Below are 27,276 nucleotides of genomic sequence, written 5' to 3'. Positions count from 1 at the left end.
TACTTATTTTATAAAATAACTGTTTTCCATTATTTTTAGTTTCATTGCTTTTTTAATATTTTAATTTATTGGTTATTCTTTCTATTGTGAATATGGTTATTCTTTCTATTGTGAATATAAAAAATTGGCCTATTTACCGTAATCATTTCAAAATATAGAAGACTAGAACCTGCCTCTGAGACAGTCAAAATGTATTTTGTGTTATATGTTGATGTAACCGCACAAATTCATCTGCCAATACTAGAGTTCATTTGTTTAGTTGTTCATATATTACGAACTATGTGTTTTTGTGGTGGTTTTTCTTTCAATTATAAAATTATGTAATATTATGGAAAAGTTTGAAAAATAGAACAAAATAGTTGTCCACAGCTGTCTCTCCCCAACACAACCATTGTCTGTTTTTATACATTTTCTTCCACATTTCTGTATTCATACCAATTTTTAAATTAGTGCAAAAGTAACTCAGTGTAAGTATGAACGACTATTGTATTCTGTCCAGTTTTTTCCATTTATTGCAAATGCATTTCTATGTTGCTGTATTGTTTTATAATTATAATTTTAATGGCTTCAACCCAGTTTCTTTTCATAATTTAATTAATGTTTCCTATATTTCTGCATATTATAGATACTTCAAGCTTTTTACTGTTAAGAAAATCACTAACATTTGAAATGATAGGATTGACAGGTATAAATCTTATCTACAATATGAAGCTTATTTTAATAAATTATTCTTAATTTACATTATATAAGCATTAAATGTAATATTCTTGATGAATGGTGTTATATAAATAAAATGTAGTGAAATAGCTTTGAAAATGACCAAATCACAACTGAGTTTAATTTTTATTTACTTAAGAGAAATGTCAAAGTCTAATTAGACAGATTAAGGGTACTTGCAAAAAAATCTTCATTTCTAGCCATGAGCCTTTGTTGTGAAATCCCTTAAACTAAAAGTATTTTGGGAATATTATCTATGTCCCCTAGTGGATCTGGAGTTTACTGAGGGCAGTGACACAGTTTTTATATATTTTTGTATTTTATACATCATCTTGAATACAGAGAGGTATCCAAAATTTATTTAATTATATTTGAAAAAAATGTCTTCTAAGAGAAAAAGAGCTTATAATTTTTAATCCCTAAATTAAACTGCTGCTCCTCTTTGATATTTTTTCCTATTATTTCATAAAGTAACAAGGCTCATCATTTTTTCTGTTATACGTCTATGTATGTAGAATAACATTTCAAACCTTCTTCTTGACATTCTTTCATCATTTAATATTTGTACCAAAGCCTTGCCAATCACTTTTTGAAAATTACACTAAAAGAAGAGCTACTTAAACCTCTGGTTTGTTATACCTATAGCACTGGGTTACTGTGAGAATTAAATGAACTAATCCACGTAAAGCGCTTCTAGTGGTTTCTGTCTTCTAGTAAGTTCTCAATAAGTATCAACTACTTCTAATGTTTTGGTATTGATGTTATTAACAAGAAAATTATCTAAACTCAGACCAAGAATCACTTTATTGTTTTGTCACGACATAATAAATCATCTGATACTCCAGGACAAAGTATATATCAATGTAAAGTAGTAAATGGATTGTTCAGTAAAAATTTTGGGGACCATTGGTTAATTACTTAGAAAAATATAAAGTTACAGCCTCACCTCACAATCTTGATCTCATGATTACAGCTGAGTGATTCCAGATGGAATAAAAAAAATTAAGTGTAAAGCCATGCAACACATTTTTTTAAACTTAAGAAAATATAGGTGACTGTATATCAGACCTAAGGATAGGAAAGTCATAAAAACAGTGGAAGAAATCACAAAGGAAAGAAATTCACAGATTCAAATACAGGAACATTTAGTTAAAGTTTCTTCAAAAAGGAAAACTGAAACTCTTAAAATGTCTTTGCAACAAATAGAGCAAGGGCCTATGACCTTAAAAGATATGTGTGTGTATTGTTATTAATATTTAGGAAGACCCTAATCAAAAAGTGATCAAAATGTATCAACCAACAATTTACAAAAAAAAAAAAAAAAAAGAAATGCAGATGAGTAATAAACGTGAAAAAAGTTCAGTTCCATTAGCTGTTAAAAATGAAATGCTATACAATTTTTCACTTGTAAAATCACTAAAGGCTTTAAAGCGATTAGAAGTCCTTTTATGGGAGAATGGTAATATGGGCAGTTGTGGTGGAAATGTGCACTGTTATTCACCGAGCTGAGAGGCATTTGGGCCAGATCTATCTAGGGTCGAGCAATTTGTTCTAATGAAATTGTCAGTGACATGGACTAAAGGGAATGTGCAGGGATATTTATTGCAGTCTTTTTGAAATAAGGAGCAGATAACAAGCAACGGAAATGTCACTTTCTACAGTGAAAAATAAATTTAAGTTTAAACACAGCTATACAATTAAATGATAAGTTAACACGTCATCGTAAATTATTTCTACTGGAAAATATGAGATACGAAGTGTCTCCTTGTGATTAGGAGCACCTGCGGTCTTATTCTAAAGTCACTTTCCTATTGTAATAATATTAAGTTGCCGTTCCTTTAAAACACACAAATCTTTAGCAGCTGTGGGTAAGCGCCCTGGAAAAAGCCTGTCCATAAAAATGTTGAGCCAATTATAAATTACAAAAATGTGAAATATAAGGAAAATATATTTTGTGTAAGTCTCGTTCTTGCTGTTCCTTCTTTTTTTAAAGCCAGCTCTTGCTAAGACTTGGGCACTGAGAATGAAGAGGAATGAAATAGGTTCTAGGTTACTTATTCACATGTATCTGAAAGAAACCTCTGCTTACTTTCATTTTAAGTACACATTTTTGATGTCCCTTTTAACGTAAGATCTGAAGGCACGTAATATTTACTCCTTTCCTGACATAGAATTCACTCTTCTCTAAGCTTAGATGTAACCAAGGTGTGTGTTTCACATGACTCAACACGTTACCGAAGTTTGAAAATTACCGTCCGTGGACTGCCTTGAAAGGCAAGCCAAGTGTGCTGTCACTTCTGCCTACCTGTGCAGCATAGATGCTAGGAACATAAGCTGTTCTGTTGTTTGGCTTGAGAAGTAATCATTAGCAAGTACTCTGGAATTCATAGTTTTTATCATGACCTCTGTTGTGGCTGTTTTATTGGTTGCTCTGTTTTGGAATGTTTCTTTTCTGTTTTGTTTGTTTGTTTTTACTCTGTGTTTATATGGATGTTTATATACATATGTATATATGTGTATGTATGCATGTGTGTATATATGTATTGTGTGATGTAAATATGGAGCATAAGTGATCATAACTAAGAAAAACAAGAGAAGGATGCCCTTTAAATTTAAATATAGTACCAGAAATAACATACATCCCTAGAAAGAGTATTTAAAAAAAATGATAGTTAATGCTCACTAAATCTTTCTGTTGTATGTCTTTAACATGGCGCACTACTTTAAGAGGGTACTTTTAGTAGTTAACACATCTAAATCTGGCTTTAATTTTAATATTTTGTCTCTTTTATAAACATTAGCCAGTTAAAAACTTATTAATAAGCCCCTTAATTTATTTTTCCTTTTCTTACTAGACTGTGTGTTGTGGGAACAGAGACGTATAACATGTTCCTGCCTTCAAGGTTCTTTCAATAAGTTGGACACATAATTAAGTACTATGTAATTTATACCTATTGTGTATAGGTATTTACCACATGTTGGGGCCAATGGTTTATAGCAATTATTTAATTCTTAACACTGTGAGGTAGGTACTATGATGATGCTTAATTTAAAGATGGGGAAATGAGCTTTTGAGAAGTTTTTGAAAAGATGGCAAGTCACGCAGCTGGAAAGTGAGTGGGGCCAAACCCAGACCTGTCTACCTCCCACTTTGCTTTTTCACACCCAGTGGTGCTGCTGCTCTGATAGTATTAGTGTGATGACCTTTTCCCCTTTGTTTTGTAAACAAGCATGTTGGGCCAAGGCACCTAAGCTCATTACTTGTCGGAATTCTACTTGCTTGGTAGTCACCACCTGGAAAATGGATGTGAATGAGGTTAGGAACCGTGTATCATGGTGCACGGGCAAGTACAGTGACAGTGACATCTCTGCTGGCCAGATAGGGAGCAAGGGACATAGCAGCCCCCATGGATTCCGGAGTTCTCCCAGCTCTAAGCCTTGCTATATGCAGTGTTCTGTCCTTTTGTCTGCCTCTTAGAATTTTCTCATGAAAATACCAAAATGTCCTGCTTTTTTTTTTGGTTGAAATTTACATTAAGAAAATGAAACAGGAATGATAGGATTTTTATTGTTGCCTTTTAACATTCAATTTAGTAAATTTTACCAAGCACCTCTTCTGTGCCGAGCACGTCCAACTAGCATCACCACAGCACCCCACCTTTGGCATCTCTAGACCCTCACATTAGAAATCTGATTACCTCTCTCTTTTCTCCATGATTCCTTTATTGTTTATGATGAAAATGAAAACTTCGGTTAATTGTAAAGACCCAGTCAGGTTAACACTCTCACTGAAATGCAGGATTGACTTGTGATTTGTGCATCAGAAGTTTTTCAGGTTTTCACTTTTGGACTTTATTTGCTTTGTGTCCCAGTTAGATCCATTCCTGTGCCAAAAGTCTGTAGTGACTTGACAAAAACCCTTGCCCATATAAGGAATAACTGAAGAAATTTCTACGTGCTTATCCTATAATTGCTTTCTATGAGACAAGAACTGCGGGAACCTGAAATTAGAACACAATGAAATACCAGAATGGAAAAGTTGGAACAGCTAATGTGTCAATTTTGTGTTAAACCAGAAGCCATTGTATACTGGATTCCAGTATGAGTCAGCAGTCACAGGTGACTGTTGGGGTGGGGTTGGGATAGGGTAACTAATTTCTGCAAATTAGGAAGAGATGATTGTCTGGGAACCACTCTGCTAAAACATGGGGAGGAGTTGTAAGAATCACGGCTACTTCTGGTGTGGTGTTGCAATGACTCTGAGAAACAAAGAAGGGACTATTTTTCCATGTTCTTATGAGTCTTCCTATAATCCTAGAAAACAAGAGAAATAAGAAATAATATGCAATGTGTTCTCTGACCTTTGACATAGAAGTTTGAATGCTGCCTGCACACGAGATTTTTGAATTCACACATCTTTTCTTCATCCTAGGACCAAGTTGGCCCATTTCCTCTTTTGCTTCCTTCAGATCTCATAATTTTTTGTAAAATACCAACGTGTTTCATCAGTTACCCTGTTAAATTTTTGCTCTTTATCTTTGGTAAGAGGGCTTAAGAGTAATTATCTTCCTTGTTTCAAATCCTTTGTGAGTGTTTTCCCTCAAATAATCTGAGTATTTCCTCAAAAATCAGAATGATTCTTGGTGGCCCATAGGACTATATTATCAGATAAACTTTTATCTCTCTATTCTTAATATCTTGGTTGGTTTCTATTAAATTGTGAATCTATAAGGTGAGTGATACAACTTCAGTCATTGATAGTTGTTTGTTGATTCAAAGCCTTTACTTTGAATCCTATTAACTTCTGAAACCCAATGATAATAGTTATTCTTTTTTTCTTTATGGTCCCTAAAATCATGCATTTTAATTATTACATTCTTATCTTTTGTTATAAAATAAATTTATTTTTAAAGAAAGTTTTCTTAATAATTTAATCAATATTATTTTTAAAGAGACTATTTTTATAGATTTAAAATGTACTTGTGTTTTCTTTTGTACTATGGAGCTGATATAGTGATATGTACTTGTGTTTTCTTTTGTACTGTGGAGCTGATATAGTGATATGATAAATATCACTATTCTAGAAAAGAAATAAAATTAGAATGATGCAACAACATGAAGAGCAAGCAGAATGAAACGGGAATTGACCAAGAAAAGGAACTCTTGCAAAATCCGCTTTTTAAGCCCACATGTTACATGATAGCAGTGAGCTGGAGAGAACTCTTTTAAGCAGACATGAAATTTATTTAAATACTTTAAAAGTTAGTAAAAGATCATATGACCTATTGATAAGAGTCCGCAATTGAGACTGTGAAACTTATTTCCAAATTTCAGTAGGCTTCAAATCAGAAAAAACAGAATTCCCATAGAAGAAAAAGGATGTGAGACTCAGTCATTTACTCTATCCCCATGGAGTCTCATAAAAGTTAAATAACTTGCTTTGAGGGATAGACTGATTCTATCAGCCTGATCCATGCACAGGCCTTTTGGACACTATGCTCTCCCTAATTTAGTTTTCTTTCTATTTAGCAATAGATGCTGTCTGTCACAGGTATGTTGTTAGGCTATGCTTAGAGTATGATGTAAAATATTCCAGTATTTATGAAGGAGACAATTCATCATTTATTTTTAAAATGTTAAGTGCTTTTAACTTTTTCTTACCAAATATGTTCACCAATCAGTCCATGATAAATTATCTGACTTGTTTATTTTGCTTTATAACAGTGATTTTACTCATTGATTTCTGAAAAGAACTCTTTATGATTTAGAACCAAATAAAATTTATATCATTGTCACTATATAATTAAATGTTAGATGATTCTCGTATAAATTGTTTTAATGAAATTGTATAGTTTCTATTTTCGTTTTCTAACTAAATGCACTTTTAACGGTATTATGATGAATAAAATCTGACCCAATTTTGAGGGTTTGCTATTTTTGTTTTGGGGGGGTTTCTTTTTTTTAGTTCTAATTACTAAAAATATATATATTTTTTGTATTTACAGCTGGTTTTAGAAGAAGTTTCCGTCTCAGTAGAAAAGATAAGAAAACAAACAAATCCATGTATGAATGCAAGAAGAGTGATCAGTATGACACAGCTGATGTACCCACATATGAGGAAGTGACACCCTATCGGCGACAAAGTAACGAGAAATACAGACTTGTTGTGTTGGTTGGTAAGTGTTTGCTTTTGTATGCAATTTTGGCGAAATAAGGGGGATAGTAAAGACTTAACCTCAAAGAACATCATGCTTAAAGTTTTCAAGCTAAAAAAATCTCACCACTTGTTCACATAGACCCTGCCCACCCTCACCCTCCTGGGGTCACGTCAACAGGCTTGTTGGGTCTGCTCTATTTCCGCTGCGCTATCCACGCATGGCCGCTCATCGGACATGTCATTTCTCTTTCATTTTCCCTCTCCTTAAAATTCTCCAACCATTCCTAAAGTATCCTAGGCTGATTTTCCTGGTCTTTATCCCTCCCCAGTCTATTCACATTTTTTGGCATCCCACCGGGGCTAATTCTCCCAGCACCAAGGAAAGGCGCAGGGTTTCCTCTTACCTGCTCTGTCTTCAGATTTCAGGGACTGCTCCTCAGTGGTGTTTGATAGTACAGACAGCAGCAGTGTCAGCGTTCAGAGGGCAGAGCTCTCCCCTTCCCACGGACGTCCAGCCCCTATTCCAGGGCTTCTCAAACTTCCATAGACATTGAGTCCCCTAAAGATCTTGTTAACATGCAGTTTCTGATCATCAGAGGTGAGGCCAGAGGTTCTGCGTCTCTAACAAGTTCCCAGATGCTGCTGATGTCCTGGCCCAGCTTGATTTGGGAGTGCTTTTTGCTTTTCAGCTATTATTATGGTTATAATGCAAATGTAGTAAGATGCCAGGCTGTGCACACCAGGAAAGCCTCCGTGCTCTGTTTGAATGGATTCAGTTGCCATTACCTTTTTTGCTGGAGGTGGTAAACTGGCTCCCATTTATTCTGATTTTTTGCTTTTCATATCACACTTGGTTTGTACTTTGGCATCATGTGTTATAATGATGGCCTTAAAAGCTTTGGTTTGTCTTAATCTGCTGTTCAGGGTTTGTTCAGTGATACCATGTTTCCCTGAAAATAAGACCTAGCCGGACAATCAGCTCTAATGCATCTTTTGGAGCAAAAATTAATATAAGACCCAGTCTTATTTTACTATAATACAAGACCGGGTCTTATATAAGACTGAGTATAATATAATATAATATAATATAATATAATATAATATAATATAATATATAATATAATACCAAGTCTAATATAATATGATAATATAAGACTGTGTCTTATATTAATTTTTGCTCCAAAAGACACATTCGAGCTGATTGTCTGGCTAGGTCTTATTTTCGGGAAAACACGGTATTTCAGATTTGGCTTTTCTGTTTTGACTAACTGATTTATTATTTCCAGCCTTTATTCTCAAATTCCTATAAGAAAAATAACTATTTGAAACTCTTTAGCCCCTAACACTGTATTTCCCTATTTTGGAGCAATTGCTGGTATAATGGAAGTTTTATTTTTTCTATCCCGCCCTTATCCTCACTGTGGCCTTTTGTGGAGCATGACATTCCATAGTGAATCCAGTGACAGCCAGAGTCCTTGTCTCTGTCTTTCAAAAGTGTTTCCTATTATTTGCTTTCTTCCTTGTGGTCATTCATTGCTCAGAAAACCTTTTTGCTGGTATGTCTGGCACATTTGTAGCATCAGAAGTTTAGAGTTGATTTTCTGGAGAAATCCCCATCTGTTATATCCCTTGAGGCAGGCTAGTGTAGACGTAAGAAGTGGGTCTCTGCGTTCCAATGCTGTTGTGCTCTTCAGCAGCCGTGTGACACCTGCACATTCCAGGTTTTCTCTGGGCTTCGATTTCTTCATTTGAAACATCAGAACAATGAACACCTGCTTTCTTGGTCTGTCTGAGGGTTAAATGAAATGATATCTGCAAAGGCTTAGATCAATTCCTTGCACCATAGTAAGCTTTTAATAGAAAGTAGCTCTTCAATGTTAACTAAAAACACCAACAAGATAAGTATGAAATGTTCAAATATGAATAGACTGCTGCCGATTTTGAACCTCAGTGTTCAAAACACTTGTAAGTTCAGTTAGGTTATTTAGCAGTTTACCGTCTAAAAGAGAGATTCAAGGAGTAGACTTGAAATTTTTGAAATTCTGGGTTGTTCCAGAATTAACTGTTTACTTTTCATGATTGTAAAAGTCAAACACTTAGGAAATAGTTTCTTGGCTCCTACAGCAAGGATAGGAAGATGGAAAGAGTATACGCATCTTGGTCTTCCTGAAGCCTAATATGTTTTTTCCCAGTGTTTTCAAAGCCATTGGGAATAATGGTGTTTGCCTTGAAACTGGTAGATAAATATTGTTAAGGAAGTACACGGTAGTATTTTCTCTCTCTTCTTAGCACAGTATTGCATGGTTTTTGTTTTGGGACTTAGTAGTTAAGAAATTAACACCCACCAAGTTGTTAACATGCAAAAATATGACAGTGGAGGACTTTGAGCTTGATCAGAAGCATTTCATTTTTGTCGTCATTTTGTCAGGGTGCTATGCCAAAGCCGCGTTGCCGCCACTAAAACATGTTAGTGACAGCTTCTGTTATATCTTCTGCATTTAAAAGCATTTTCCAAAAAGTATGTTAAGATGAAATGCCAGGCATTTAGTACATTTTTCACATGTTTTATCTTTAGTGAAATCTGACTTTTTAATAAGTAAAGTAATAAAGCCAATAATCTATTGTGTTTGCAGGGGAGGGAGCTGGGAGAAAGCTTTGGTGTTAAAAAACTATAAAACACTTTTTATAACATAAGCCAATAGAAGAGCAAAAATTCATCTTGTGGGTATTCAGATAGTTTGTGACTTGTTCTGTCTGTTAATGAGGCAGAAGAGGAAACTCATAATAAATCGTTTCGTGTATTTCACATCTGTAGCTTAGCGCTAAGTACTAGTCTGCTCTTTGTGCTGAGTCTCATATGCTGCCTAAGGACTGCTTTGCAGAGATGGTTTGAATAGGCATTTATAACACTGTCATCATTTCCCCGTAAAACTGGCAGAATAAAACATCTCCCACATATAACAGAGAGAAAAGGAACTCAAAACTAAATATAAATGTTACTGTGTTTATTAGAAATCCCATAGCTTTTGTTGAACTTTGAGTGAAGGCTTGTAGGAATTAGTCTGCTCTAAAGGGTTTTATATAGACCCTGTAACCCCCAAAGTCATCGGATTTATGAGTGTGTGATGGATTTTAAATTATAATCCTTGTATATGAGAGGTAAATATGATCTTTACTGGAATCACAGTTGGCTTTTCTTTATGCCATTGGTTCATCTTAAATATTTATACTCCAACTTAATTTCTGGGTGTAAATTACAATTATGTTCATTCAGCTAGTTTTTATGGAGTACCAGCTGCACTATCCTCAGCACCTGGGTTTGTCACTGAGCAGCACAAACACCCTTGCCCTACATTATAATAGGAGGAGACAGGCAAAATCATACTCCTAATAAATTAGTGATAAAGTCACGTATATGGTTGTTCGGCCAAGATAAATGCTGGAGAAGAAAGTTAAAGCAGAGACGCATTGGGGAATCAGGAGTCTGAGATTTTGAATCAGGAGATCATGGTACCTCATGGAAAATGTCACATTTTTAAACAGACTCTAAAGTAAAGAAGTTATCCATGCCCTCTTCTACTTAGCTAAGGAAGACAGGCATGGTTTTATTTTTGTCTTTTAATTTTATTGCACTTTTGTCATAGCCCTGAGCTAGAGGTGAGATAGTACTTTGTCAGTCTGTATAAGTATGGTATAAGTAGCTGCTTTGGAAAAATGATACTCTTTGTCAAGCTTCCCAGTCTCTCTCTCTCTCTCTCTCTCCCTTTACCTTTCTCCCCACCCCCCCATGAGCATTCAAATGACATTTCACTAATACCATATTTCTTCCATTATGAATGCAATAGAAGAAAGAAAATCTGAACCTCTATCAGGGCTAGTTTTTAAGTTGCTACATTTTCTATATAGCTTGATTCCAAGGGAACTTTAAATTTAGTTTTATAAACCGATTTGTCACTCTTCAATCCCAAAATCCAGCCACCTACTAATGTGATCATTATAAGACTGTAAGTCAAATATAATCGCATGGTTGTTTTTATTTTATGCCTCATGCATAAAATAGTAGTGTTGCAATATGATAAGTAGACTTTTTTTTACAACACATGGCTGATCTGAGGGATACCTAGAGATTTCATTTGATTTGTCTTGCAGTAAATCAAACGAGTGTGTTTTTTCAGGTAACAAAAGCAGTTCAGATATTTATTGCCGACTCCTGTAATTCTGATATTTTTCTCTGGATGGTAAGAGTAACAAGTCTGGCCAATACCATAAAAATGTCTGGGGGGAAATGTGAAAGAATTTTCATGTTAAGCAGTGCAGGTACACTGGAAGTAAACACATGGTAAAAGCTGCACCCATGTCAGTAGCTTTCCACGTAATATGCCTTTTTTTATATTTGTGCCAGAATGTACAAAGATCAATGGCAAAAAGGAGTAACAGTACTTGGTTATAACAACAGATTTCTCTCTAATGTGTAATTTAATATTGGACATAAGCCCGAATAAGAAAGGATTTTATCATTAGTACACTATAGCTGTTACATAAATATCTAGTGTGTTAAAACTAATTTGGTTAGTTTCCATCTACCTGTATCTCTCTCTCTTTCTGAGAAGTTTCTTTCGTAACAGATTATTAGCACTATAATCTTTAGCATGATTATTGTCCTTTCATGTGCAAGGTACCATCCGTCTATATTTACATTATTAAATACAATATGATGTTCATCAGCCTTAAGAAAAACTACAACTAAATCCTAAGCCTGACATTTACAACTAAAAATTACTTTATGCTCATTTTTTGTAGAGTACAGGAGTGTTGTTTTAAAAAATAAACCACATTTTATACCACATTTCATTGAATTCAATAAAATTATTTTCAAAATAGTAATACATTATTGTTCTAGTATGTAGTCATTCACTCAGAATCTGCCCTTAACACACAAATAAGTAGATGGTTGAGGCTCCAAAGTACAATGCCGTAGAGCATGGCCATAAACTGTTTTTTAAATGTAAGGACATCATACTGATATTTTAAAGCATTGTGTGTCTGAATGCTCTTATATAAATGAATGCTATGAGTCTGCATATGGAATTTTTAAAAAAATATTTCTCCTTATGATAAAAATAAAGGCATTTTTGCATTTAGTGAATGTGAATATTTTCTTAAATGTAAACTTTTAATTAGAAACTTTACTAGCATCATTTTATTGACTCCCTAAATGGACTATATTTCTTTGGCTGAAATGAATGAACCTTTATATAAAATCACACACAACACAGTTGCCTGCTTTCAGGAAGGAGTTACTAATTAAATACACAAAAGTAATTAAAAATAATATGCCTACTTAATTATCGAACTGACATATTTTTTTTATAAGAACTTCAACTAATGGTGATTGATACATGTGGCTTTATTCTTTCTTCCCATAATTTGGACACAAGGTGACTTTGTAAATTCTTATGAAATAAAAAAAATATGTAACAGATACTTAGATTTCTGGTTTGAATAGAAACATTGGTTTGTTTGCAACGCTAGTAAGCACATCAACTTTAGTTCACTGCCTGAATTCCAAATTAATGATCTCCAAAATGACTTTTTAAAATGTGTCTTTGACTCCTACTTACATCATCGTAAGTAAATTACCATTGTATTTGATTTTCCTTAGTCCTGAATCAAGAATCGTAATAGGCATGCCCAGTTTGTGTTGCCCAGGCCTGGTATGCACACTGTCTTCATGAAGCTTAGTTTATACTGCTCAGAGGTTCTGCACAGAATGAGTTTTGAGATTACCAGATTTGACTTCTGCCACTTTTTGTAGCCAGAATGTCTTCCTCTTCCACAAGCACAGGTAGCCATCACTGTCTAAAGTGTAGGACAGCTTGGAACCGGCTGAGAGACTCCATGACCTTACGGATCACAGCCATAAACAGCAGAGCAACTGGCTACCTGAGTTCGTGTTTTATTGGCATTCTTTTGATAAGATAATAGGTAGACTGCAAAGAATGTAGACTTTTGAGTCAGACGGACAGGCTTTGAATACCAGTTAAGCTGCACTCCAGATGTGAGACCTTAGAGAAATGACTTAACCTTTGATGGGCTCAGTTTTCTCATCTGTAAAATGAGGGTAATAATACCTGTTTTGCAGGGATGTTTTGAGGATTAGTAATGGTGTGTGTAACCATGTGACACATGACTGCCATGTAACCATGTGACACACATGGCCTCATTTTGTCATCATCATCATCATCATTATTCCAAAACCTGTTGTGTGTGATTTAAATCTGCTATTTAGATGATCTTCTCTGCTTCTCTTTAGTATTAACAAGCACAACTGAAAACAAACTATAGAATAATTTATTTATATACTTATTGTGGTAAATTTTTACGTATTGAAGGAGAAATGAATCTGTCCCATTGCAGAGACATACAAATGAACCTAACTCAGTTTGCATTCTAAATTGTCTGCAGTGTGACAGATTTTGTATTCTAATTACAAAGCAGGCAGCTAAAAGCATTGTGAACATAGGCCTAACCATAGAAGGAGACAGAACAGGAAGGTGGATCTAAGTTGTGGTTTTAAGGTCAAGATCTAATGAGAAGAAACTCGAGAACTTCTCCAGTGTAGATGGCAGAATCAAACCAATGGCCTGTGAGGGAAAATGCTGTTTGTAGGCCCACCGGGCAATTTTGGCATAAGAATGATTGAAATTGTATCCTTATTTTAACCTTTTTGTGACGATACTGCTGCCTTTGAAGATGATGACCTCAAATCTAACCTGGGGAAAAATTTTCAAGTAAAACATTTGCTACTGAACATTCTTGGCATACTCCATGAGTGTGCAGTGAAGCGAGCTGGCTACAAAGAGTTAAATTATACCAGGGCTAAATTGAATGTGGTCAGAATTTGAGGACATCACATTAGAGATTGCATACTTTTCCCCACTAATTCAAACATACCTAGTTGTTCCTCCAGAGTTAAAGTAAATCATTGTTTTTTGTGTGGGTAGTAGAAGAAATAAAGAAAAGAAAAATGCTAGACTCTCACTCAGAAAAGTATCTCACACTCCTGGAAGCACTCCAGAGCTGAGACCTACTGAACAAATAGTTAATTCACATAGCCCCATTTACTCCTAGGTGTCGTGTGTGTGTGTGTGTGTGTGTGTGTGTGTGTTTATGTGTGTGTCTGTATGTGTGGAGCAGGATGGGGCATGGCAGGCCAGGACCTACCTACTATTTAAGTTTTAGTGTTTTGTTTGCTTCTATTTCTTTGAGCATATACAGAGGGTGCCAAAAAAATGTATACACATTTTAGGAAAAGAAAAAACTATATTAAAATTGTAATACTCAATATATACCGGTAACAACAGATGAATACAAGTCATGTGTATACATCTTTTTGGCATCCAGGTATAATTGGATTTGCGTCGTCTGTACAGAGAATGCAGCTCCCTCGTTTTTCTTGTCTGTTTTCTATTTATTTTAAAGAGTGAAGTTAGCACTTACTCTAAATATTTTTCGTACCTTCAGAGTAGATAAAATATATAAGCCCCAAGTGGTGCCTGGCATTTTGTAGACAGTCACTAAACACTTACCACTTTCCTCCTCTCCCTCGGAGATCTTATCTCTTCTTGCAGTCTCAAGATGTACCTTGATGTGACTACATTTATTAGGGCACCCTAGGCCTGGCCTCTCTATTACACTGCAGTCCTTGTCTGAGTTTAGGTAGATAGATTTCCTTCCCTGAAACTCACTCTTCCAGAGCTGGCTTTATCACCCTCCCCTCTGTGTCTCTGTTATCTTAAGATCAAGAGAGCTACGTTCATGAGTTTGTCTGTTCATTTCTTTCTTTCTGTTTTATGTCCCACATGAGTGAAATCATATGGTTCTTGTCCTTTTCCGTCTGACTTATTTCACTTAGCATGATACTCTCAAGATGATGTATTATAGAATTGTACACTCGAGACTTATATGGTGTTATTAACCAATGTCACCCCAGCAAACAATACATAAAATTAAAAAAGAAGAAAAAGATGATAAAATATGGGGTGGCGGGGAGGAAAGAGCTAGTTCAAATGTGCGTTCCGCCCATTTCTCTTAGTGACCTTGAGCAGTTATGGAACCATTTTATCCAGGCATTCTAGGTGCAAATGCTTTTTACCTTTAACTCCCGCCCCTTTGGTTCATTCAACCAATAGTTTAACTCCATAAAGCATACTTACTGAGTATAATTTAAATCAATTAAACAAAATGATGAGAGCCTACAATTCGCCAGCTAGGGAAACAGTTGGTGAACAAGTGGGTGACACCTGTCTTCACAAAGCTCACTGTCTGTGAGAGAACAGCCGAGTAAACCTTTACAATACAGTGTGATTAGTCCTTTGACACGGAAGTCCAGAGAACACATGAACTTAGTACCTAACCCAAATTTAAAGTATCAGGGAAGATTCCCTAAGGGCTATCCAAGCTGAATCCTAAACAACAAGCAAGAATTAGTGCATGAAGAAAGGACAGGCGTGTTCTTATAAAAACAAACAGCAAGTGATGAGGCCCCATTACAAAAGAGAACCTGCTGCACATTTCAGGAAGCAGCAGAAATCTCATGTAGCTGAAGTACAAAGGAAGGAGTGGCAAGGGTGGAGATTAGAGATAATAAATGTAGCTCATAATATGCAATCTATATAAACCTGTCACCCAAAGAATTTCTGTTTGATTCTGTGTGCAGTGGAGGAAGAATGAGAGATGCTGGTGAGCAATGACAGAAGCTTAAGCCAGGATGGTGGAGGTAGGCGTGAGCAGTAGCTGTAGGACAGTGTAGGGTTAAGGGACTTCGGGAGGAGTTTGTTGTTGTTGTTGTTATTGTTCTTGTTGTTTTATGGTAGGAGAGAATTTATTGATTTTCAGTGCTGATGGGAAGGAGCTAAAAGCCGGAAAGGTAAAGATTCAGGAAGAGCGATCTCTGGGAGAAGACGTTAAGCGTGTATGACTGGAGAGAAGGATAGAGAATGGCCTAGATGGGTCTAGATAAAGAACCTTGAAGACATCGCACTCGTTGGCTTCTGTGTCCTTTGAAGTAGTGGAGGTCTACTGAACTTGAGGTGGTGATGATAATACTGGAAATTTCATTCATTCAGCAGGTTTTTGAGGGCTTACGTACTTGATGGAGACAGTAAATGACATGATTGCTGCCCTCACAGCACCTCTGTCTGGTGGGAGAAGGCAGGCCACTAAGCAGTGTGTTATCCAATTGTTGGGATTTTTAAGTATCATGAGGGAGATGTAAAAGATGCTCTGATAACATAAAAATGAGAAACATGTGTGACAGCGTGAGGAGAGACTTCCTTGAGGAAGAGCTGCTTCTGTTTGAGCTGAGCTCTGAAGGACGCATTGGAATTACCTGGGGCTTCAGGTGAAAGGGACAGCAGCTGGAGCATATGCTTCGAGGCAGGAGGCAGGGCAAGGATCAGATCATGCAGAGCTTGTGAAGATTGTCATCTCTTTCAGAAGAGCCACTAGAAACTACATTTCCAAGAATGTTAAGCAAGAGAGTGACAGGATCAGAAGAGCTTCTCTTTTTTCTTTTCTTTTTCTTTTATTAGTTTCAGGTGTACAAAACAATGTAATAGTTAGACATTTACACCCCTCACACAGTGATAAGCCCCTTCCCCCAATCTACTACCCCTCTGACATCGTACATAGCTGTTACAGTTCCACTGACTCTATTCCCTATGCTGTACTCCACATCCTGTGACTATATATATATATATATATATATATATATATATATATATATTAAATTATAGTTGACATTCATTATTATTCAGCTTCAGGTGTACAGCGCAGTGGTCAACCATCTACACCGTCCCGGAAGTGGTTTCCCTAATAAGACAAGTATCAGATGGAGAAAGACAAATATCATATGACCTCACTTCTGTGTGGAATCTAAAGAATAGAATAAATGAGCAAACTAATCAAAAACAGTCTCAGAGATTTAGAGGAAAAACTGAGGTTGCTAGATGGGAAGGGAGTGGGGATGAGGGAGAAGGTGAGGGCATAAGAAAGCATAAATTGGTAACCACAAGATTGCCACAGGGATACAAAAGACAGTTTGGGGCATATAATCAATAATGTTGTAAAGATTTTGTAGGGTATCCGATGGACACTTGTCTTATTAGGCAGAAGAGCTTCTTAAAAAGACCTCTCTGCTGCTGGGTGACAATGGATTAAAGTGGCTGATGAGCAGATGTGGGGCAGCCATTAGGAGGAGGCTGTGCCAAGAGAGGAGGCCAAAACAGTGGACTAGGCACATCTTGGAATAGTGTGGCAGCAGTGGCAATGGAGAATCATAGATCTGAAGGACATTTGGGGGTAAAATTAACAGCCTTTGGCAATTGTTTGAGTATAGGGGTATGAAAGAGAGAAGTAACAAGGAGGCTCCCGGGTGTGACTAGAGAAGAGAATGGAAGATTGAAATTATCAGTATGGGGTTCTAAGAGATAGAATTGATAAGGAAAACATAGAATAGTTGCTGGAGAGCATGAAGGCACGGCATTACAACACCATGGTTGAATGGGTTTTCTGCACTCAGGAGCCCAGGTGTGGATGTGGAGAGGGCCCATTGTTTTGAGCTTAGACTGAAGGTTTCCTTGGCAAGTGTAATGAAAGGACAATGCCTAAGAAATTTGAGGATATTCGCAAAAGGGTAGCAAATAGAAAGCATGATGGCCCATGGAAGTAAAGACATTACAGCCTGCTAGATAAAAGGAAAGCAATGAAAGCACAGAGGTCCTTGTGATAATAGATGTGGGAAGAATAACTGAATGATCTAAAGGGATCAGAGATTGAAGTCGTTTTGGGAAAGTTGAATTTAATATTTTGATAGGGAAATAGCTCCTACAGATGGCAGAGTCCAGGTTTGCTCATTAAGTGGTCGACGAGAAATAGAGAAAGGTCAGTAGGGATCAGGGATCAGAGAAGTAAAAGGCTAGCATTTTGAGGGATGTTCACATGGGTGTTGAGGTTACCCAAGATGATGGTAGGATTGAGGTACAGAGAATGACAAGAGCCAACTGCTGTAGTCTTAGTGCAGTTGTTCTTGACGGGCACTACTGCCCACGGAGGAGCATTATGGACATTTGTGAGGGTAGTGCTTTTTTTTTTTTTTTAATGTCAAAAACAGATGTATATTTGACATTTCTACAGAACAAAACTCTGACCTACATCCCGCACGACTTTCAAATGTTATGCTAGACATTCAGGGGCTGAATTGATGACTCTACATACAGTGGGGTTTCACTGTACGTTGTATGACACCATCATTTAATGGACCCTCATGGCCACTTGGGACTTGTGCCTTTCTAACTTTTGATTGGACTCATGTTTGAAGCTGCTCTTTGTTTTTGGCCCCAGTCTCTTAATCATTTCTCAACCTGGTCATTTTCTTTGAAAACAGAGTTCACGTATCATCTTCGATCCTCCACAGAGTTTAGTATATGTGTGTTAATTGATTTAAATATGTAAGGTCTATGCAAATTTTCAAATGTTTAGGAACCAACTGAAAATACACAGCGCAGGAGAGGATTTTGACAAATGTAAATGCAGCTGATGGTTTTGTAAATTTAAAATGCATCATTAGATTTGCATCTAAAATAAAATTAAGGTTCAAAGATTTTCTTGTATTAAGATCTAAAAACATTTAAAATTGAAATTATCATTATCCAGACCATGCAATTCCATTTTTTTAGGTACACATATTTTTTAGGCTTTTCTGAATATTATAATCTTTTTAGTGGAAAGGTGGGGATTAAAATTTGAAAAGTGAATAAACAGAAGAATTAGCTTCTTAAGTACAATTCAATTAGAGGTAATTTCTTTACTTGCGATGCATGTAAAGTTCGATGCATGTTCTCATTATGTCCTATAGATTCATGTCGATTATAGAAATGTTTATATGTTTTGTTTAGTAATGAATTTATATTATCCTGTTTTTTAGGTCCTGTAGGAGTAGGTTTGAATGAACTGAAACGAAAGCTGCTGATCAGTGACACACAACACTATGGTGTGACTGTGCCCCGTAAGTTCGATGCTGCTACAACTGCACTAATAATGACTGCTCGACCCTTACGTAGCGCGTATGGTGCCAGCCATTGTTCTGAGCATTCACCACCTAGACCTCAACAGCTCTGGGAAGTATGTAGTGGCATTATCCATATTTGACCCAGAAGGGAACTGAGGCACAAAAGTTAAGGGATTTGCCCCAGATTATACAGATTGTTGGCCAGATATTTGTTCATCACAGCTTTCCTACTTTCAATTTTTATGGTGAATTTTAATACACATATGACATCAAATTATTATTTATAAATTTTCTTCTAAATAGAAGTCTGACTATTTTATTTCCTAAAATAAGTGCTAATGTTTTCCAGAGCTTTTTCCCAGCTTTAAGATTAGAAGGACCAAACCACAGAGAGCTGAAGGAGGCTTTTATAATATAAACCTTCTTAATTACTTTTTATATGTAGTAATTGGCAGATAGTGTTAAATGGGCCTTTCATGACCATGTAATCCAAGTTTGGTGGGCTTCTTTTCAGTACACAGAATTAGATCTATTTTTATAAAAGTGCTTTTCACAGGCATTCTTACAAATAAAATGTGATTCTGGAAGCATTTTGATCTCCAGAATAAATGCCATTTGACTACTTAATATGTTGATGTTAGAAAGTCGTCTAAAAGACTAAATTGCAATGTTGGCTTTTTCAAGTGGTTTTAGTACTGTTTTTTTTTATTATTATTATTATTTTTAAAAAGCAGTTTGTATATTGCCTTTAGCAATGTTCTCTAGTTTTGGAAGAGTTCAACTTTATTTTAAAATTATAGTTTTCTATTACCTCAAGTTACTCCTTGTTACTACATTTTTCCAAATTATTGTTTGTAATCATTTTCAGCTATAAGTTATAGGACTGACAGTTTCCACCAACAGAGATGAAAGTAAAGGAAAATGTGGAAATTTGGAATTATACAGTTTCTTTCTTTTTTTTTACTTTAATTATTCACTTCTCTTACAAAAGCTGAGTTGCAATATACAGGTAATTAGAAAATTTTACAAAACATACCCTTAGTTAAGCTTACAGGTGAGCAATTACAAAAGAGGATGGAAAAACAGATTACAAAGGAAAATAATGACTTTATTAATTTCCTACTGTGTATTCATCTCTTTTATTTGTCTCAATTTATTTCATGCTCCCCAAAACAGTAAAGATGGGTGATAGCTCCATTTCACAGAGAAGAAAATGGGGTAGGAAGGATACTTTGACTTACCCAGAGTACCATACGCAGTAATTTCACTTGATTATTTTTTTTATTTGTCCCCCTTTACCCTCTCCTATCATCCCTCTTCCCCCCTTATCCTCTGGCAACCACTAAACTGTTGTCTGTGTCTATGAGTTTTTGTTTGTTTGTTTGTCTTATTCAGTTGTTGCTTTCAGTTTATGTCCCACATATAAGTGAAGTCATATGGTTCTTGGCTTTTTCTGTCTGATTTACTTTGCTTAACATAATAATCTCAAGATCCATCCATGTTGTCGCAAATGGTAGTATTACATCTTTTCTTATGGCAGACTAATACTCCATTGTGTGTAGATAGCACAATTTGAAACCAGGTTTTATGATACCACTTTTCATGTTCTGCCTCCTATGAAACACTATGCAGTCCTTTCAAACTGTGGATTCCTCTTTATTGTAGCCCAGTTAGTAGGAAACACTGATGTCTTTTGAAGATGAGAAGTATCAGTAAGACTGTCTGTCCAACATAACCCCCTCTGATAGTTTTGGACCTCAGGCAAAGCACTTTTGCCTCAGTTTATCCAACTATTAAAGTCATATTTGCTTCTAGAGTTGTTATAAAAATTGACAACATCCAGAAAGGTTCTGGGGCTAAGAGTCTCCAAACAAATCCCCGAAGTAGTAATTTTCAACTCTGATTCACTTTTAAACAGTTAATGTCAAAAGATCCCCTTGTAGCAGTGTTTTCCAGACTTGCCTAATAATAAGAATTTCTTGGGGGTTCTTGTGAAAAGATTCCAAGCCCTTTCCAGAGAGATTATCCTTCAGGAAATCTGATAGAATGTCTGAAAATCTGTATTTACAGTAAGCATCCCAGGTGATTCACACATATTTGGAAAATACAGCTACCGTCCAACTCAGGGTGATTTAATTAATGAAAGAAGAATATATTTTAAGAGTAATTTTGGAATTTTAGATTGTTTTGCTTTGTAAAATACCTTAGGTAGAGTCTTGATTATTTGGAGAAAAAGTATTGCTTTGATCATACCACCAGTATTCTGTTTGATGTTTAACTTTATAATTTTCCTTTCCAAAACATGTACCGAATATCCACCAAAATGGGTAAATTGAAAAAGATGTGGATCGATGGAACTCACACACATTGCTGGTGGAAGTGTAAATTAATTCAACCCTTTTGGAAACCTAAATGGCATTATCCACTAAAGCTGAACAAACACATATGTTAGGACTCAGCAGTTCCATCCTAGTACATACCCAACACAAATGCATATGACATGTACTTGGTTACTCTTAAAAACATTCATAAGAGCTCAAAACTGGAAACTCCCAAATGCCCATCAGTAGTAGATTGCCTAGCTAAATGATGGTGTATTCACACCATCATTTAGAATGAACAGTCTGCTCCTACACATGGAATATGTATGAATCTCACCAACATCATATGGAGCAACAGGAGGCAGGCACAGAAGACAATGTTCAGTATGACTCCATTTTTACAAATACAGTAAAAGCAGTGCTACTACATGTGGTGAGAAATCTTGAAGGGGTGGATGGGAAGAGTGATGATGGGGTGCTGGCAATTTTCTGCTTGTTAGAGTTCTGGTTACGTGGGCGTATTTGATCAGTTGAAAAATTCATCAAGCTCACACGACTTTTGTGTCTGTATCATACTTAAGGTTTTTAAATTTTAAATAGAAATACTTGGTAGTTTTGTTAATTGTAGTTTGCTGACGTTGATTTTCTGCTCTCGACGTGCACTAAAGTTATGGGAGATTAACACCTTCCTCCCCTGGAGGAAGCTGAGTGATGGTTACATGGGGCATCTCTACTATTTTTGCAATTTCTTGTGAATCTATAGTTATTATTGATTATTACAAAAAAACTATTTACAAGGATGCTTAAATCAGGTAAATGCTGTTGCTCTTCTGCTAAATGGCTGAAGAAATTACATGATCTACTAAAATTATCCATAAAGCCATAATAAACATTCAAAGCTGCTTTTAAAGAAAGTGGTGGCCGAAGCTTGTTTGCTTCTCTGTGAGAAATGTCATCCTTGATAAGTTGCATCAATATTGTTTTAAGGCTAGAGGTTATCATCGACAAATCTAAAAGACCATTAATATAACCAGTCTTTCAAAGGGCCTCTCAGTAAATTAAAATGAAGTAGTTAACAACAAGTATTGCAGTAGATACTAAATACGTGATGGATTCCAAGGTCTTGATAGTCTGGATTTGGCACTCTCAGTCAACCACACCTGTGTATCACGTTCTGTGGTTTATCATTTTCTGTGGCATGTATCACAGCTAAGTGTTTTCATAGGTTTCAGAGTACTCATGTTCTAGAACACTTCTTTGTCCATAAGATACCTTAGTTGAGAATTCTAAAACATACGTATTGTAAACTAGGGTACCAGTTAAAAAAAAAATTGTTTGCTCATGGTGGGAGTTATTCTGGGATAGTCTTGGGAGCAGGGGAAGAGTGTGGAGTTTGACTCTTATTTGTTCGGTGTTCATATTACGCTATACCACAGTGGGTGACCAGTGAGCTATGGTGAAGTGGGACTGCACGCTGGTTACTGTGCCTGTGTTTCCCTTCAAATTCCCATCTCCCAAGGACTTTCAGATCCCTTATTCAGGACTCCTCACTGTTAATGTGTTGGTGAGATTCCTAGGATACCTTATTGCAATTAGAGACTAAAATTCTTCATCAGCAAAATTACATCAGACCAGGATAACTCCGGTTGATCATGACAAGCAAACTATTTGGTTGTAGGTATGTCACCTTTTACATGTGTTAGGCAGTGCCATAAATGTCTCAGTCACTTGATGTGGTTCAGAATATTTTTAACCTTCCCTGTGGACTCCATGTGTCAGGGCAGTAATCATGAAACGGTGTGTTCTAGATTTTCAAAGTGTTCTCCCATTAAAATTGAGTAGAGGCAACCTTTTTTCAGTTCATGAGAAACAAGTGAATGCACATTACATTCTCAGTTTTAATTTTTAACAGTATATTTTTCTTAAGCCCACTGTTTGCTAAAGGAACACCAGCAAACAACAACAAAATTGATTAAGTAGTAAATAATATTCACCCTAAATTTTAAATCAGGGCATCATACTAATTTTTATATATTTCTTATTTTTTGGATGAATATTGTGTTATGTACACTTAATGGAGCCTATTTTTCTGCTGTGAAAGTCATTCATAGCTTTTATGATAGAAGTAAGTTTATCAGTACTTCATACTGTTCCTGAAAAGAGTGTGATATTCCATAAAGAATAGCATGACTTTGATGCTCCACTAGCAGAAAGATGAAAAACTGTTTGAAGAGATCTGAGTGTTGTATTAAAATATGCTAGCTAACTAAATAGAAGGCAACGAATATTTTGGATAGAACTGGGTTTTACAGATCCATTACTTTTTATATTAGGTTACTTTATTTTTCCACTTCCAACATTTTTCCTTTTACACATAATTAAGATATAATTAAGAAATAAACTGCACATTTTAAAATGTAAAAGTAGATCAGTTTTAACATATACACACATGTGAAATCATCACCCCAATCAACATAAGGAACATTTCCATCTCCTCAAAAAATTTCCCTGTGCCCTTTGTAACCCATCCTTCCGCCCACATCCCCAGGCAACCATTGATCTGCATTCTGTCACTATTAGTTTGTCACAGATTATTTTGAATCATCTAGCATTTTATATAAATAGAATTATGCAGTATGTCCCTCCCTCCCCCCCCCTTTTTGGGGGCTTGGCTTATTTCACTCAGCATGACGAGTTTGGGATTCACCCATGTTGTTTCATAGATCAATAATTCATCCCTTTTCATTGCTGAGTAGTATTCCATTGCATGGAGATAACCTCAATTTGTGTATTCATCCATTCACCTGTTGTTGGATACTTGGAGATTTTCTCCCATTTTGGCTATTACAGATAAACCTACTATGAGGTTTGTATTCAAGTCTTTTGATGGACGTACGTTTTTGTTTCTCTAGGGTAACATGGAAGTAGAATGACTGGGTCATATGGTACATATATGTTTAATTTTTAAAGACATTACCAAACTGTTTTCCAACATGGTTATACCATTTGGCAACCGACTAGCAGTGTATGTAAGACACAGTTCTACACATCAGTATCAACACTTCGGTGTCCTTTTTCTGACAAATATTTTACAAATATTTTCTTCCAGTCTGTGGCCTGCCTTTTCATTTTCTTAACAGTGTCTTTCAAAAAGCAAAAGGTTTTAATTTTGACAAAGCCCCACTTACCAATTTGTTTTCCATGTTTTGTGCTTTTTGTTTTTAATTTAAAAATCCTTTACTATCTCCAGATCACAAAGACATTCTCCTGTTTTTTTTCTACAAGTTTTATAGTTTTAGGTTTTATATTTGATCTATATCAAGTTCTTGTTTGTGTTCCTTAGCAGACTTGCCTTATTCCCGATCTCAGGGGAAAACAATTCAGCCTTTTAGCATTAAGTATGATGTTGGTTCATTGATGCCCTTGATCTGTTTGAGGGAATTCCCTATGATTCCTAGTTTGGTGAGTTTTTTTTTTTTTTTAATCATGAATGGGTGTTGAATTTTTGAAAAATATTTTTTCTGTGTACATTGAAATGATCAGGTGCTATCCTCCATTTTGTTAATATGGTGAATTTCACTGATTTTCAAATGTTAAGCCAACCTTTCATTCCTGAGGTAACCTTTACTTGGTCATGATCTACTGTTTTTGAAAATATATATATTATTGAATTTGACTTATAATATTTTTGTTGAAGATTTTCACATCTAAATTTATGACGGATATTGATCTGTAATCTTCTTTTCAAATGTCTGTTAGATTTTACTAATATCTTTGTTAGAGTTGTACTAATATCATAAAATGAATTAAATTGTAACATTTATGTAAGATTAGTGTTATTTCATCCATGAATGGTTGATAGATCTCATCAGTTATCCAGGCCTGGAATTTATTTTGTGGGGAAAGGTTTTAAAAAATAGATTTGATTTATTTGATACAGGGCTATTCAGATTTTTTTGTTTCTTGTTTCAATTTTGGTTCCTTGTGTCTCTCAAGAAATTTGTCCATTTCATCTAAATTGTTATCTATGTTGGCAAAGGTGGTCCATAATACTGTCTTATCACTTTTAATATCCATAGGATCTGTGGTAATAACTACTTTTTCATTCTTTATATTGGTGATTTTTGTTCTCTTTCTCTTGACCAGTTTAACTAGATTTTTAAATTTTGTTGTTTGTATTTTTTTGTATTTCTTTTTTCCCTTCTATTTTGTTAATTTCCATTTATTATTTTCTCATACTTGCTTTGGGTTTACCTTGGTCTTCTCTTTCTAGTGATTTTTAAGATGAACTTTCAATCAATGATTTTAGACCTTCTTTTCTAATATTAATATAAATATTTACAGCTCTAATTTTCCAGCTAAGCACTACATTATCCCATAATTTTGATAGGTTGTATTTTTCTTGTCATTAACTTCACAATATTTTCTCACTTCCTTTTCTAAAAATTTATTTATTTATTAAATGTATTGGGGTAATACTGGTTAGTAAAATTATACAGGTTTCAAGTGTACATTTCTATAATACATCATCTATATATCACGTTATGTGCTCACCACCCAGAGTCAGTTTTCCTTCCATCATCATATATTTGACCCCTTTTCCCCTCTTCTACCAACCCCCTCCCCTCTTACCCGCCAGTAACCACTAAACTGTTGTCTGTGTCTATGAGTTTTTGTTTCTTTGTTTGTTTGTCTTGTTCCTTTGTTGCTTTCAGTTTTATATACCACAATGAGTGAAGTCGTATGGTTCATAACTTTTTCTGTCTGACTTATTTCGCTTAGCTTGATAACCTCAACATCCATCCATTTGTCGAAATGGCAGTATATCATCTTTTCTTATGGCCAAGTAATATTCTATGTCTCACTTCCTTTTTTATTTTATCTTTGAAGCATCAATTACTTAGAAGTAAATTGTTTAATTTTCAAATATTTGAGGTTTTCCTAGATATCTTTCAGTTATTGGTTTTTAATTATTTTGTGGTTATAGAATATACTCTTTGTGATGTGGATTCTTTTAAATTTATTGAGTCTTTTTATGGTCCAGCATATGATCTATCTTACTGTTTATAAATGCACCATGCATACTTGAAAACAATGTTCTGAAAACAGTGTTCTGAAGTTATTGAATGTGATGTTATACAGATATTAATTAGCCCCGGGAAGTTGGTGGTGGTGTTCAGATCACCTGTATCTTACTGACATTTTGTATAATTCTATCAGTTGTTGAGAGAGAAGCAGTAAAATCTCATTCTGATTTTGAAAATGTCTGTTTCTCCATATAACTCAGCCAAATTTTTCTTCGTGTTCTGAAGCTTTGTTATGTGCACACAAATTTATAATTGTTATCAATTTCCCTTTTATCATTGTGAAATGTTCTTCTTTATCTTTGGTAATACTCTTTGTCTTGAAGTCTCTTTTATCTGATATTAAAGTAGCCTCTTCAGCTTTCTTACGCTTTCCATTTACATTGTACAACAGGTCCTTCAATAACTGTTTACATTGTACAGCAGGTCCTTGAATAACATTGTTTAGTTCAACATCATTTAGTTACAACATTGATAAGATGCTTTAGAAATTTAACTCTCGTTTACTGGTTTTGTTATGTGTCATTTTGCTTAAAGTCACAGAACCTATCAACAATATTAAGTTTGGACTTACTGTACATTGTCTTCCATCTGTTTACTTTCAATTTATCTGTGTGTTTATATTTTATGTGTCTGTCTTGTACACATGTAGACAGCATGTACTAGGGTCTGGCTGTTTTCCCCTTTCTATAAATCTCTGCCTTTTAACGGGAGTATATATAGACCATTAATATTTACTGAATTATGGAAATGACTTAATTTAAGCTACTGTTTTATTTGTTTTTCATTAATCTTCTCTTTTGTTCCATTTTCTTCCCCTTTTCTAGCATTGTTTTGATTATTTGAATGTTTTCCGTATTCCACTTTAATTTACCTATTGGCTCAATGCTTGTATCTCTTTGCATTACCTTTTCACTGGTTGCTCTA

At 35.4% G+C, this 27,276-nt stretch overlaps 1 protein-coding gene across 7 annotated transcripts in view; it reads left to right on the top strand.

Moving 5' to 3' along the window:
• Positions 1 to 27,276, top strand: part of MPP7 (MAGUK p55 scaffold protein 7) — a 251,426-nt gene that overhangs the window by 213,379 nt on the left and 10,771 nt on the right. For 3 of the 7 annotated variants that reach the window (XM_081060817.1, XM_081060816.1, XM_081060815.1), the window contains 2 exons: positions 6,723 to 6,893; positions 18,861 to 18,941. In XM_081060817.1, the coding sequence (XP_080916943.1) occupies positions 6,723 to 6,893; positions 18,861 to 18,941 (252 nt within the window). Of the gene's footprint in view, positions 1 to 6,722; positions 6,894 to 18,860; positions 19,058 to 27,276 lie in introns of all 7 variants that reach the window. The other 4 variants (XR_013994073.1, XR_013994074.1, XM_081060819.1 and 1 more) reach the window with 2 other exon arrangements.

The sequence above is a fragment of the Rhinolophus hipposideros genome (assembly GCF_964194185.1).
Source record: "Rhinolophus hipposideros genome assembly, chromosome: 1".
Lineage (NCBI taxonomy): Eukaryota > Metazoa > Chordata > Mammalia > Chiroptera > Rhinolophidae > Rhinolophus > Rhinolophus hipposideros.
Note: the sequence above shows the minus strand (reverse complement) of the source record. Positions and strands in the feature narration are given on the sequence as shown.